Below are 15,097 nucleotides of genomic sequence, written 5' to 3'. Positions count from 1 at the left end.
CTTGAAGAAAGTGCTATCCCCTGCCTGTCTAACCTGAAAAGCAGCCAGGGGCCCAAGGGACACAAGAGGCTCCAGGGACAGGTGAGGGCCTCTTCTCTGCATCACCACTCAAGCAGCATCACCATAGCAACCCCAGCAGTAAACAATGGTGCCAGAAAGGGCTTCCCCACAAAGCCGCCCCTCCTGGCTCTGAGGCCCAGAAGAATGGCCAGTAACCGGCAAAGATCACTCAGAGGGCCCAGTCACCCATCTCATATGGAAGAACCTTTCCTGCAGGTAGGGGGTGGCCCATCTCTGCTGCCTACCTTTTTGTACCCCACTGGGCTACAGGCTGTCCCTTATAGTGGGCCAGGCTTTCTTCTGGGCAGCAGACTGCCTGGCCCATACATTTTCTGCTGTCTTCCCCTTTTCATCCTATGACACTAGGAACCCAGAGCTCAGAAAAGAGAGGAGATGCCTGGCTAGTGCCACATCTCCCAGCCCCACCCACTGGGGTGACCTTGTAGAAACGACTTAGGGGCCCAAGCTCAAGAAACAGGTGGGTTTTTGCAATCAGAAAAGTCCTGGGGGCCAGGCACAGTGGCTCACGCCTGCAATCCCAGCACTTTGGGAGGTCGAGGGGAATGGTTCACCTAGGTTAGGAGTTTGAGACCAGCTTGGCCAACATGATGAAACCGTCTCTACTAAAAATACAAAATTAGCCAGGCATGGTGGCACGCGCCTGTAATCCCAGCTACCCAGGAGGCTGAGGCAGGAGAATCACTTGAACCCGGGAGGTGGAGGTTGCAGTGAGCCGAGACTGCACCATTGCACCTCCAGCCTGGGTAACAAGAGTGAAACTCCATCTAAAAAGAGAAAACGTCCCTGGGGATGGATAGGAGGGCGAAGCATTTTAAAAGAGGCACATTTTTGTTGCAGTCAGGCACTGTGCTAAGTAAGGCCATTTCATTTCAGCCAGCATGGTATGCCAAGCAAGAGCACAGACAGAGGGCTTAAGTCCCAGCTGTCACTCAGGCACCAGCACCCTGTGTGAGTCACCCACCCTTACTGTGTCTTGCTTTCTGCATCTTTGAGATGGGGACGATAGCAATACTTGCTCATAGAGTTGTGGGGGTTCAATAAGATGCTTGTAAGTATTTAGCACAGCGTCAATATGTACTTGCTGCTGTTTATTTCATGGGGGGCAGGGTGCAGAAAGGGGAAGGAGCTGCCATTCTAGATGCTTTCTATACTAGCGTTTTAATGAGGAGTGGGAGGAAAGCATCAGTGACGGACAAATGAGTATTGAGAGGAGTCTGGGATGGGAAAACCCCTGGCCCTATTTTCTGGAGGACTTTCCTGGTATGCCGCCAAGACCAGGAGCAAGTGAAGGTGGGCTGCCCCCCTTGGCATGGTAGGGAGCATTTCCCTTCATGATTTCCTGAGGCCTGATGTGCCCTCTAAGGAGCACCAGTTCCTGGGTGGGAATGTGGGGATGCCAGAACGGAGGAGGCAGGTGAAGGTAAAGAGTGAAAGCTGAGCACAGAGGGTGGGAAGTCAAAGCCAAAATATGGTCAATGGCAAGAGATCAAAAGATGAGTGACTGTGAAGATGATACGCAGCAGCCATAACTTCCGCCGGGAAGGAGAGGGATGGAGATGCGGCCCTGCCAGGACTTCTATGTCCTCATGAGAATCCTGGGCTGGCAGAGGTCGTGCCTGGGAAGGAGAGCAGAGTGCCTCGCCCACCTTTCTGCACCCCTGTCTGCACAACCTTCCCCAGGCTCCCTTTTGTCTCTCCCTAGATGGTCCAGGCCAGCGAGTCCCTCCCATCCTCCCAAACGTGGGCTCAGCGTGAGTTCTTCCTCCCCAGTGAGTCCTGGGAGTTCCCTGGCTTCACCCGGCAAGCCTACCACCAGCTGGCTCTGAAGCTGCCGCCCTGCACAGATATGAAGTCCAAGGTGCGTCAGCGGCTCATCCACCCTTGGAAGGGTGGCGCCCAGCACACCTGGGGCTTTCACACGTGGCTCGATGTGTGCCGTCTGCCTGCCACCTTCCCCACCCGGCCTGACAGGCCCTACGATAGCAATGTCTGGCGCTGGCTGACCGACTCCAATGCCCACAGATGCCCCCCCACGGAGCACCCCATCCCCCCTCCCTCCTGGATGGGGCAAAACAGCTTCCTGACCTTCATCCACTGTTATCCCACGTTTGTGGACATGAAAAGGAAGAAGCAGGTGATTTTCAGGACAGTGAAGGAGTTGAAGGAGGTGGAGAAGCTCAAGTTGAGGAGTGAGGCAAGAGCACCCCCACTCGATGCCCAGGGCAACATCCAGCCGCCAGCGAGCTTCAAGAAGTAAGACGGTGCCTCCTCAGGGAGCCCACCCAGCCTGCCCTGCCCAGGTGACCCCTCCCTGTCTCGGGTTCCTGTTTCTAACCGGGACTCTGTCCTTCCCCGCTCTGGCCATCTGAAAACCAAACTCTTTTCTGAGTGTAGCTGGAAGGACGAGGTGGAGACAAGGGAAGAACAGCGAGTGGAGGCAAGGAATTTCACTAAAATCTGGGGGACGGCTATGCAGGTGACACCTGCTAGGCACTGGGGATACAGAGAAGTGTGACTCAGTGCCTGCCCTCAAGGAGCTTTGCAAAGATAGCTATCAAAAAAAGGCTACACATGCAAAGGGCCCAGAGTGTGAGACAGGGGGTGTTGTAAGGAAGTCAGTTATTAATGTAAAGAACTGGAGGGAAAGCTGTAGCCCGAAGGCCTGGAGTACAGTTCCAACCCCATCACCATGGTGAGGTGCCCAGCTTCTCCAGCCTCAGCTCCCCCACCGATGAAGGGGGGAGCCTCAGGTACTGACCTCACTGTGGGAGGATAAATTGAGCTAGTGAATATGTGGAAGAACTGAACAAAAGTTAGATGTTATGGCCGGGCGCGGTGGCTCACACCTGTAATCCCAGAACTTTAGGAGGCCGAGGCGGCCGGATCACCTGAGGTCGGGAGTTCCAGACCAGCCTGACCGACATGGAGAAACCCCCTCCCTACTAAAAATACAAAATTAGCCGGGTGTGGTGATGGGTGCCTGCAATCCCGGCTACTCAGGAGACTGAGGCAGGAGAATCACTTGAACCTGGGAGGCGGAGGTTGCAGTGAGCCAAGATGGTGCCATTGCACTCCAGCCTGGGCGACAAGAGAGAAACTCCATCTCTAAATAAATTAATTAATTAAATAAAAGTTAGATGTTGTTACAGAAATTCAGGAGAGAAGGGGTGCAGCGACCTGGAGTGTCCCCGCCACAGGAAGGCCTCATGGGGAAGTCAGGGTTCAGGCTGGAAGGGTAGAAAGCCAGCAGACAGCTAAAAGCAGTGGCTGAGCCCCTCCAGGCAGGGCTGAGAAGTCGGAGCGGAGTCAGGAACGTTGAGAGGAGCCGCTGTGAACCCTGCAACTCCCCCTCCCGGCCACCCTGGGAACTCACGGATGCTTCTCAACTGTGTCCAGCCCAGGCACTACGCATGCAAGAGTAACAAGAAACGGGGAAGGCAATGAAAAGGAATGTCTCAAATTCCAATCCCAAGGGCAGGACCAAAGCACTGGGGAGTTGGAGTGGCTGTGAAGATTTTTAATCTGAAAAACAAAACAAAACAAAAAAACAAACAAACAAAAAAAAACCAGGCCGGGCCTGGTGGCTCACGCCTGTAATCCCAGCACTTTGGGAGGCCAAGGCGGGCAGATCGCCTGAGGTCAGGAGTTCGAGACCAGCCTGGCCAACATGGTGAAACCCCGTCTCTACTAAAATTACAAAAATTAGCTGGGCGTGGTGGCAGGCGCCTGTACTACTCAGGAGGCTGAGGCAGGGGAATCACTTGAACCCGGGAGGTGGAGGTTGCAGTGAGCCAACATGCCACTGCACCACTCCAGCCTGGGTGACAAGAGCGAGACTTTGTTTCAAAAAAAAAAAAAAAACACACCAAAGGTTGGTGACTTTGAGAGATCAGTCTCCTTTGTGGGGACCCAGGCTTCTCCCTGCCTCCCTGCTACCCTTGCCCTGAAGATTGCCAGTTGCTGATAGGTGCTGACCCTGGCAAAGGGGAGAAAGACTTACAGCACTCCAGAGAGACTCACAGTGGCATGACAGTGCCAGGTGGTGTTCTGCCAAACACTTCTCTGTATTATTTAATCTCCCAGGACCTTCTGAGTAGAAACTATCATTAACCCCGTTTTTTTTGTTTGTTTGTTTCTTTTTTTTTGAGGCAGAGTCTTCCTCTGTCGCCCAGGCTAGAGTGCAGTGGTGTGATCTTGGCTCACTGTAACCTCCGCCTCCTGGGTTCAAACCATTCTCCCTGCCTCAGCCTCCTGAGTAGCTGGGATTACAGGCTCCCGTCACCATGCCTGGCTAATTTTTGTACTTTTTAGTAGAGACGGGGTTTCTCCATGTTGGCCAGGCTAGTCTTGAACTCCCGACCTCAGGCCCAACTCGGCCTCCCAAAGTGCTGGGATTATAGGCGTGAGCCACCGTGCCCGGCCTCATTAACCCCATTTTACAGGTGGGCTATCTGAGCTGGACAGGTCAAGTATCTTGCCTAGCCGAGTATGATGGTTCATGCCTGTAATCCCAACACTTTGGGAGGCCGAAGTGGGAGGATCGCTTGAGGCCAGTTCAAGACCAGCCTGGGGCACCATATGAGACCCCGTCTCCACAAAAATATCAAAAAATTAGCCAGGCATGGTGGCACATGCCCATAATCCCAGCTACATGGGAGGCTGAAGTGGGAGGACTGTCTGAGCCCAGGAGGTCGAGGCTGCAGTTAGCCATCACTGTGCCACTGCACTCCAGGCTGGGCAACATGGTGAGACCCTAGCTCAAAAGAAAAAAAAACAGTTCCCACAGCAGGTGGTTAAGGTGGTTAGAGGGTCAAATGGCACAGGGCCTAGCATACATACAGAAGGGGCTCAATAGATTGTACCATTATTAGTATGGTATCTCCATGACAGTAGGATCCTTGTCTCACATGTTTACTGCTGTAGGCCCAGGCCCTGGAACCAGGAATGAAGGAATGTGTCTCAGACAAGTCTCAGACAAGGAATTAGGTCCCCAGAGAAGGCAGGACACATAACAGGAAGTCATGTGCCACAAAACCTTTTGGTCAATGACAGACCACATATACCACAGCGGTCCCATAAGATTATAATGGAGCTAAAAAAAAAAAACTCCTGCCTGATGATGTTGAAGTTGTCTTAACATTTTAGCACAATTACCTCATTTTAAAAATAAATTTAGTGGACCGGGAATGGTGGCTCACGCCTGTAATCCCAGCACTTTGGAAGGTCGAGGCGGGCAGATCACTTGAGGTAAGGAGTTCAAGACCAGCCTGGCCAACATGGTGAAACCCTCTCTCTACTACAAATACAAAAATTAGTCAGGCGTGGTGGCACATGCCTGTAATCCCAGCTACTGGGGAGGCTGAGGCAGGAGAATCACTTGAACCCGGGAGGTGGAAGTTGTAGTGAGCTGAGATCACGCCACTGCATTCCAGCCTGGGTGACAGATCAAGACTACATCTTGGGAAAAAATTAAAATAAAAATAAATAAATAAAATAAAATAAAATAAAACAAATTTAGCGGCCGGGCGTGGTGGCTCACGCCTGTAATCCCAACACTCTGGGAGGCCAAGGCAGGTGGATCACCTGAGGTCAGGAGTTCAAGGACAGCTTGGCCACCATGGCGAAACCCTGTCTCCACTAAAAATACAAAAACTAGCCAGGCATGGTGGCGGGGCCCTGTAATCCCAGCTACTCGGGAGGCAGAGGCAGGAGAATCGCCTGAACGCAGGAGGTGGAGGTTGCAGTGAGCCAAGATCATGGCCACTGTGCTCGAGCATCAGGGACAGAGTCAGACTCCATCTCAAAATAAATAAATAAATTTAGTGTCACCAAATCATGTAGTGTTTATGAAGTCCACAGTAGTGTACAGTAATGTCCTAGGCCTTCACATTCACTCACTCACTCTCCACTCACTCACTTACCCAGAGCAACTTCCAGTCTTGCAAACTCCATTCACGGTAAGTGCCCTATACATCTTTAAATCTTTAATGTTTTTTTTTTTTCAGATGGAGTTTCGCTCTTGTCACCCAGGCTGGAGAGCAATGGTATGATCTCGGCACTGCTCACTGCCTCCTGGGTTCAAGTGATTCTCCTGCCTCAGCCTCCCAAGTAGCTGGGATTACAGGCACGTGCCACCATGCCTGGCTAAGCGAGACTCTGTCTCAAAAAAAAAAAAAAAAAAAAAAAAAAAGACTCTGGGCCTGGCGTGTTGGCTCATGCTTGTAATCTCAGCAGTTTGGGAGGCCAAGGCGGGCGAATCACTTGAGGTCAAGAGTTCGAGACCAGCCTGGCCAACATGGTGAAACCCCATCTCTACTAAAAATATAAAAAATTAGCCAGGAGTGGTGGTGCACCTGTAATCCCAGCTACTTGGGAGGCTGAGGCAGGAGAATCACTGGAGCCTGGGAGATGGAGGTTGCAGTGAGCCAAGATCATGCCATTGCACTCTGGCCTGGGCAACAGAGTGAGACTCTGTCTCAAAAAAACAAAACAAAAACAAAGACTCTGGATCAGTCAGTGAGCACATTGAAGCATTGAAGCTGTAGGGACCCAGAGGACTTCAGACATAGAATGAGATGTAAGCATGATCTTGTTGGGGAAATACAACATTTACATGTAAACCTGGCAGCCCATTATCATGACCTGGGGCCCCATTTTTTTTTTTTTTTTTTTTTTGAGACAGAGTCTTGCTCTTGCCCAGGCTGGAGTGCGGTGGCGTGATCTGGGCTCACTGCTTGCAACCTCCTCCTCCCGGGTTCAAGTGATTCTCCTGCCTCAGCCTCCCGAGTAGCTGGGACTACAGGTGTCTGCCACCATGTCTGGCTAATTTTTGTATTTTTAGTAGAGACGGAGTTTCATCATGTTGGCCAGGTTGGTCTCGAACTCTTGACCTTGTGATCCACCCGCCTCGGCCTCCCAAAGTGCTGGGATTACAGGTGTGAGCCACTGGGTCTGGCCTAGGGGCTCTTTTTTCAAATGCTGAGGTTTGGGCCTCCCTCTGGAGATTCTAACTAACTGACCTTGAGGGCAGCGTGGGTGGGTTGTGTTTAAAAGCTCCCAGGGTGATTGTAATGTGCAGCCAGGCTGAGAGCCCCTGCATAAACCAACAACAGCAAACAGGGGACTATCTGCCAAACCAGGGGCAAAGTGTGCTGAGTCATAGAAAACTGGCCACTATTCAGCTGTGTTAAAAGAAACAAAAGTCTGTTTCCTACTGTTCGACCCAATACCGCAGGCTTACTGAGAAGAGGCAGTTATCCAGTTGAGTTGAGTTCTGTGATTTTCCCACTGTCACTGCATTAGTGGAAAAGGTGAGACTTGAAGGACAGTTAGAATCTGGATTGGGATCTGGATCATAATATTATATGCAGTATGTCAAAAGGATGGAAGGCTTACCAGCTGCACGACATTATTTCACCAGCCTAACACCAACACACACACATAAGGTGCAGGCCATTTGGCATAGGTCAATATCCGATTAGGCGGAGAGACAGAAGGGATTCCCTGCCACCTGATGGCTAACTAGCTTGTGGACAGCGGCATCACCCTTCCCCTTCCCCGTCTCTCCACTGTGCCTGGATCTCTTCTTTGATCTCTCTGTTCTCTCCATACCCTTCTCCCAACAGGTACCGGCACATATCCGCTGGTGGGAGGTTTGAACCCCAGGGCCTCCAGCTCATGCCCAATCCGTTTCCCAATAATTTCGCCAGGAGCTGGCCCTGCCCGAACCCTCTGCCTCACTACCAGGAGAAGGTGCTAAAGCTGGCCTTGCTGCCCAGCGCGCCCCTGAGCCAGGACCTCATAAGGGATTTCCAAACCCTGATAAAGGACAGAACTGCCTTACCCCTCCACCATCTCTCCAAGGCACAAGCAAGCAAATCCCCAGCAAGGAAGAGGAAGAGAAGACCTGGACACTTCTAGAAGGGCTTCCAGAGGGGACGATCGTGATACCCAGAGCCTCAGGCTCCAGTGTTCTCAATCAATGCTCCTTCAGCAAGAGGCCCTGGGGTAGCAAAAGGACTCTGGCTTCTGCAGAACAGCCTCTCCACCATCCTCCCAGCCTCAAGCCACCTCTGTACCCCAGGCTATTGGAGATTCAACTGAAATTCTAAATTGTTATATTTCTTCCTTGGAGGACTCTCATCGAAGGTGGGAGGACTGCGGCCAGGAGGCTGGGTAGGGCAGGGAGAACAGGGAGGGGCTCCAGTTCCTAAGGAGAGGAGAAGTGGGAAGGAAGGAGTGTGTGTGTGTGTGTGTGTGTGTGTGTGTGTGTGTGTGTGTCTGTTGGGGTGGGGGAAGAGGCACTGTAAGAAACATGGATAAGAAACAGCTATCTCCACTCTCATAACCCATTGGGAATGAGGCTGGGATTGGTCAGGGTATAGAAAGCCTCTTAGGCAAAAATAACCACAATGCCACCCCCTCCCTGGACCATTTGATGTCTGGACAAAGACCAGACACAGCTGTGCTTGGTTGCAGGGCCCCATGCAGGGTTTGGAGGAGGAGAGGTCAGGTCAGGGCTGGTGCCGGAGAATGGGAGAGTCAGGCCCCAGGAAGGCTAACCAGGTCTCAGCAGAGGAACAAGAGTAGAACAAAGTAGAACTTCAAGGTAAAAGAGCGGCCTCTCCACACCCTGTTGGGGATACCTGTGGGGGAAGGGTGTGGAGGACTTATGCCAAAAGAGCAGTCAGCCCAGAGGCCTTGGGCCTCAGCTTTTTCTATCAGGGAGTCAAAGACCAGGGGTAAAGTAGAGGCAGGCAAAGCAACAGTCAGAATGGTATTGGCCCTGGCTGGGGTGGAGATGGTTGGGGAGGGCGATGGGAAGGTGGCTGGAGGGGAAGAAGCTGAAATGGTGGGGGCCCTACCTCACCTCCTCCCACCCCCATCACATTCCCACATTGATGGTCGCACCTGCTGGGCTTCTCTTGGCCTCCTGCCCACGGCCTTCTTTGTCTCCATTTCTCTCAAGCCCTGCAGGCACCTGGGAATCAAGACATCACAGGGCTCTAGAGCTGCTTTAACCACTACGCAGCAATGTGACCTCTGGAAAAGTCGCTATTCCCTCTGGCTTTCAGGTTCCGCATCTGCGCAATGGGGACCATTCGTTTATAAATAAATGGAATAAATACAAGAATATAGGTGAAGGACCTGCAAAGTGTGTAGCACACTGGCGGCCCTCCAGAAATGAAGCTGTCAATCAGTGTTCATAGAATAAAAATAATAAGTAGATAGAATATTATGTAGCCATAAAAAGAAATGGAGTATTGATAGATGCTACAGTGTGGATGAAACTTGAAAACATCATGCTGAGTGAAACAAGCCAGACACAAAAGGCCACACACATATTGTATGATTTCACCTACGTGAGGTACCTAGAATAGGCAAACGTATAGAGACAGAAAGTTGAACAGAAGATATCAGGGGCTTGGAGGAAGGGCATGGGGAGTCAGTGATTTTTTTGGGGGGCTTTTTTTTTTTTTTTTTTTTTTGGACAGTCTTACTCTGTCACCCAGGTTGGAGTGCAGTGGCGTGATCTTGGCTCACTGCAATCTCCACTTCTTGGGTTCAAGCAATTCTCCTGCCTCAGCCTCCCGAGTAGCTGGGACTACAGGCGTGCGCCACCACGCCCGGCTAATTTTTTGTATTTTTAGTAGAGACAGGGTTTCACCGTGTTAGCCAGGATGGGCTCGATCTCCTGACCTTGTGATCCGCCCACCTCGGCCTCCCAAAGTGCTGGAATTACTGGGATTACAGGCGTGAGCCACCGTGCCTGGCCGGGAGTTACCGTTTAATGGGTACAGGGTTTCTGTTGGGGATGATGATGACAAAGTTCTGAAAACAGACAGTGGTGATGACAGCACAACATTGGGAATGGACCACCTCATGCCACTGATTTGTGTACTTATGAATGATTAAAAGGTAAATGTTATGATATGTATATTTTACACATTAAAAATTTTTTTAAAAGAATACATGTTACAACATGGATAAACCTTGAAAACATTATGCTAAATGAAAAAAGCCAGACACAAAAAGCCACATATTGTATGACTGCATTTACATGAAATGTCTAGAACCTGCAAAGCCACAGAGCTGGAAGGTGAATGGATGCTTCCCAGATGCTGGAGGAGGGGAGAACTGAAAATATTTTTGAACTAGATAGGGGTAGTGGTTGCACAACACTGTGAATATATGAAAAGCCACTGAAGTGTACGTACACTTTAAAATGGTAAATTTTGTGTTATGTGAATTTCATCTAAATTAAAAATAATGTAATACATCGAACTCTTGTAGAGCGTTTCTCAGTTTCCTTCTAACGCCATGTCCGTGATTGTCTTACATGGTCCTTCTCTTTGCTCCTCTCTGCTTGGTGTATGTGAGTGTATGTGCGACGGGGTGTGTGAGAGCAGAATTGAGGGGTGAAGGAGCGTTTCCTGACTGCTCCACGGGAGTGCCAGGGCTCTGGGAATTTACCCAATCTCCTCACTCTGGACTGGGAATGAGGGTGGAAAGGAGGGTTCCCTTTACATAGGATCCAAAAATGTCAGAGCTGGGCAGGCCATTAGAAAACACGCCTAACAACCTCAGACTTCAGATGGGCAAAGTGAAGCCCGTCAAGAAGTGACTTGCCCCGGACCACAAAGCCAGGCAGCCTCCTGGCGAGAGGACGGGAGGGGTGTGCCGGAGCGGGGACTGCAAGGCCTGGGCTACCATCTGCTTCTCGGGCTACTTGCCACCTCACAGCGAGAGGCCCTGGGCATGGTTAGAGGGTGGGCAAGAAGATTTAGGGAGTGAGAAGAAGAAAGCCATTGGGATTCTTGAAAACAAGCTGCCTACTCTCTGGCCTTAAGCTAGGGGCGGGCAGAAAGGAAGCTGCACTCACACAGGCTCCTGCCCTGGCAGACCCTGCCCACCCAGAAGCTCCCAGCCTCTAGTCAGGACTTCACCCCGCCCCACCACCTTCCAGCCCTGCTCTCCGGAACAGCCCCTGCTCTGCAGCAGTATCCAGGCTCTCTTGTTTATCGGCCAGAGACACAGAAGTAAGGCTTCTGGCACCCCCTAGCTCCAGCAGGCCATGGGGGTCTGCGGGGCAGCAATAGCAAGCACGCGACCTTCCGGGCCTGGGGACCCTAACGAGGCAACCCCCAGCCAGGCAGGTGCAGTGGTGTGCACCTGTAGTCCCAGCTACTTGGGAGGCTGAGGCAGGAGGATCGCTTGAGCCCAGGAGTTTCAGACCAGCCTGGGGAATACAGTGAGACCCTAACTCAACAAAAAAAAGAAAAAGAAAAAGAAAATCACCCCAGCTCAGCCTACATACACTTGGCTGGCAAGCATGAGCAACCTCCTTACTCCATCCCCACACACGAATGAACCTAGAGGTCCTGAAAGCCTTTGGTGGGGTGGGGTGGGGGGAATCTCTGTATCTGTATCTGCCTAAAGATCCACTCTTTCACCACAGCTGGAGTGCAGCTCTGAGAGGGAGGCAGGGGTGAAGGTATGGACACCCCTTTCCCCCACATACTTCACTCCCCAGAACACCGTGTGCCCTGCTGAATGCCACCAGCTTCACGGGCAATAGTTAATCCCAGCAAAGGAAGTCTCCCCAGCCATTTCCGGGCCAAAAACTCCCCTCCCTCCACCTCCCCCTTTCCAAGCCTGATCTTGGTGTCATGACCTGAGCTGCTGACGCAAGTTCCTGAGCTGCTGGGAGCTTGAGGAATGGCTGGGGCCAGGGAGTCGGGAAGCTGTGGGGACTGGGAACCCCTTGGGGACCATACAGGGCCACCCACGTTGCCAGTCATGCCCTGCCAGGGTTGTCTCATCTAATTACCATGCCTCAAAAAGCCCCATAGCTGCTCCTTGAGATGACAAACTCGAGCCAAGATCCCCTCTGCAGACAGCCCCCAACTCACTTTCCAGCTTCCCTGCGACCCTCCAGCCTTCATTCCAACTCATCGCTGCCTCACTTGCTGGGAGCCCCTTGTCTTCATGCCTCTTTTCCATCACTGAGCCCTGTCCTTAGCTGTGCTGCCACCGAGCCGCACACATTTGCTCTTTTCATTACACAGTGTCAATGGTGGCTGCTGCCCACCTGCCATCACAGGTAGCGGTTCCCGTGGCTCTTCACATAGCTGCTCCACTTACGTTAGTCCCAAGCCCGTTCATTCCCTGCCAGTCCCAGGGCAGAGCCTCACGAATGCCTCCACGCCTGTAAAGAATGTGGCTGCATCTTGCCGTTGTCCAAATTCCAAGACAGGAATTTCGATGTGTGGCTTCCCTTAGCCACCCTTATGTTTACTGGGTGTTTATTGAACATTGACACTAGGTATCATGACATGGTTCCCAAACAACAGTCAGTGACTTCTTCAGTCTGAGTATCACTAGGAAGGGGAGGTCGTGTCCAAGGGTGCCAAGTGCAGGCCCACAGCTTAGGCAAGGAGGAGGGAGAAAATACAGGGGAATGGAAGCGAGAAATAAAAAAAGATAAACAAAGAGGGAGGGACAGGAGTGCTGAAGGTAGGTCCTGTATGATTTCCATCTTGGAGATACTAAACTGAGGCATACAACTTGCTATTATTTAATTTATTATAATTATTATTTTGAGACAGAGTCTTGCTCTGCTGTCCAGGCTGGAGTGCAGTGGTGTGATACTGGCTCACTGCAACCTCTGCCTCCTTGGTTCAGGTGATTCTCCTGTCTCAGCTTCCCAAGTAGCTGGGATTACAAGCGCACACCACCATGCTCAGCTAATTTTTGTATTTTTAGTAGCGACAGGGTTTCGTCACATTGGACAGGCTGGTGTCGAACTCCTGACCTCATGTGATCCGCCCACCTCAGCCTCCCAAAGTGCTGCCATTACAGGCGTCAGCCACCATGCCCAGCCTTATTTTATTTTTTTTGAGACAGGGTCTCACTCTCACCCAGGCTGGAGTGTAGCTGTGTGATCTCAGCTCATTGCAACCTCTACCTCCCAGGCTCAAGCAATCCTCCCACTTCAGCCTCCTGAGTAGCTGGGACCACAAGCGTGTGCCACCATGCCTGGCTATTTTTTTTTTTTTTTTGTATTTTTAGTAGAGATGGGGTTTCGCCATGCTTGCCCAGGCTGAACTCCTGGGCTCAAGAGGTCCTCCCTCTTTGGCCTCCCAAAGTCCTGGGATTACAGGCGTGAGCCACCATGCCTGGCCTAGTTTACTACTTTTTGCTATTCTGTCTCATTCAAACTTCGCACCAACTCTACAGATTATGTGTTATTTCATTTTTACAGATGAAGAAACAAATGCCAAAAGATTAAGCACTTCACCCCAGGTCACCCAGCTAGTACAGGGACAGAGTTGGAACTTTTTTTTTTTTTTTTTTTGAGATGGAGTCTCGCTCTGTCACCCAGGCTGGAGTGCAGTGGCACGAACTCAGCTCACTGCAACCTCCACCTCCCGGGTTCACGTGATTCTTCTGCCTCAGCTTCCTGAGTAGCTGGGACTATGGGCGCACGCCACCATGCCCACCTAATTTTTGTATTTTTAGTAGAGACTGGGTTTCCCTATGTTGGCCAGGTTGGTCTCGAACTCCTGACCTCAGGTGATCCACCCACCTCGGCCTCCTTAAGTGCTGAGATTACAGGCATGAGCCACCGTGCTCGGCCATGAGTTGGAACTCTTGATCAGGCCCCTCTGAGTTCACCATGCCATGCTCAGGCTGCTTTCATCAACAGAGCCAAAGCACTTGACCTCTTTGTGCCTTGGTTTTGCCATCCATGAAACAGGAAAATAATCCTAGTGTCAGAAATATAAAATGTTGTCCTTGCCTGGCAGCCTTTGGAAGATCCACCTCTTTGGGATGGCAGTAGGGAGGTGTGCTCTCCTGGCAGCACGGGCTGCCTGCGGCCCTTGCTGGACAGGAGAATTCTGGAAAACAACTTCATTCCTGTCTTCAGCAGATCTGACAGGCCCAGAGGAGAAAGCCTGAAATAGAAACTGGCTGCCCTTAACCCTCCACGGGTTCAAGAGAGCTGTTTGTCTAGCTCTGAATAACCCATTCTATAAAGAATATTCCGGGAATTTCCTTATGTGGCAGGGCACTGGACTGGGTGATTTCACTGGGCCAGAGGAGCTCTCCTCTCCATCCCCACCAGCAGAGACAAGAATTGGCACTATTCAGCCTTGAGGAAAGAATGCTGAAAAGATGGAAAGATCTCTGAAGGCATGAACGGCTATGACAAGGAAGGTGGGATACAGTTCATCTCTATCTCTGCTAGGCTTGGATAAGAGGGCATGAACTTTGAATACAGCCACCAGAACTTAGATTAAAAAAGAACTTCCTGAGAGAATTGAGATTCTATCAGGAAAGAGGAAAGGAGCTGTAGAATCTATTTAGATCAGGGCTCTCCAACAGAAACATAATGGAGCAACATCTATAATTAAAATTTTTTGTTTGTTTGTTTTGAGACAGGGTCTCACTCTGTAACCCAGGCTGGAGTGCAATGGCATGATCTTGGCTCGCTGTAGCCTCTACCTCCTGCGCTCAAGCAATTCTCCTGCCTCAGCCTCCCGAGTAGCTGGAACTACAGGCGCATGTCACTATGCCTGGCTGAATTTTTTTTTGTAGCGACGAGCTGTCACTATGTTGCCCACACTGGTCTTAAGCTCCTGGCCTCAGGTGATCCTCTTGCCTTCCAAAGTGCTGGGATTACAGGCTTGAGCCACCACACCCGGCCTAAAACATTTCTTACTTTTTTTTAAAAAAAAGGAAACAAGGCTGGGCGTGGTGGCTCATGCCTGTAATCCCAGCACTTTGGGAGGCCGAGGCGGGTGGATTACGAGATCAGGAGATCAAGACCATCCTGGCTAATATGGTGAAACTCTGTCTCTACTAAAAATACAAAAAAATAGCTGGGCGTGGTGGCACATGCCTGTAGTCCCAGCTACTTGGGAGGCTGAGGCAGGAGAATCCCTTGAACCCAGGAGGTAGACGTTGCAGTGAGCCGAGATCGTGCCACAGCACTCCAGCCTGGGCGACAGAG

General features: G+C 51.2%; 1 protein-coding gene across 1 annotated transcript; it reads left to right on the top strand.

The window, feature by feature from the left end:
* Positions 1-126: 126 nt before the first annotated feature.
* TEX52 (testis expressed 52) lies at positions 127-14,930 on the top strand. The gene is made up of 3 exons (XM_003820391.6): positions 127-276; positions 1,784-2,334; positions 7,707-14,930. The coding sequence occupies exons 1-3, from the start codon at positions 205-207 to the stop codon at positions 7,999-8,001; spliced, it is 918 nt and encodes a 305-aa protein (XP_003820439.2). The 5' UTR covers positions 127-204; the 3' UTR covers positions 8,002-14,930.
* The last annotated feature ends 167 nt before the right edge of the window (positions 14,931-15,097 follow it).

This window comes from Pan paniscus, chromosome 10 (assembly GCF_029289425.2).
Source record: "Pan paniscus chromosome 10, NHGRI_mPanPan1-v2.0_pri, whole genome shotgun sequence".
Classification (NCBI taxonomy): Eukaryota; Metazoa; Chordata; class Mammalia; order Primates; family Hominidae; genus Pan; species Pan paniscus.
This window is presented reverse-complemented; position numbering and strand designations above follow the sequence as displayed.

Coding starts and splice junctions, on each gene's coding strand:
- TEX52 (XM_003820391.6), top strand. CDS start 205: ATGGCCAGTAACCGGCAAAGATCACTCAGAGGGCCCAGTCACCCATCT. Junction 277..1,783: donor TGGAAGAACCTTTCCTGCAG/GTAGGGGGTGGC, acceptor GTCTCTCCCTAG/ATGGTCCAGGCCAGCGAGTC. Junction 2,335..7,706: donor CCGCCAGCGAGCTTCAAGAA/GTAAGACGGTGC, acceptor TTCTCCCAACAG/GTACCGGCACATATCCGCTG.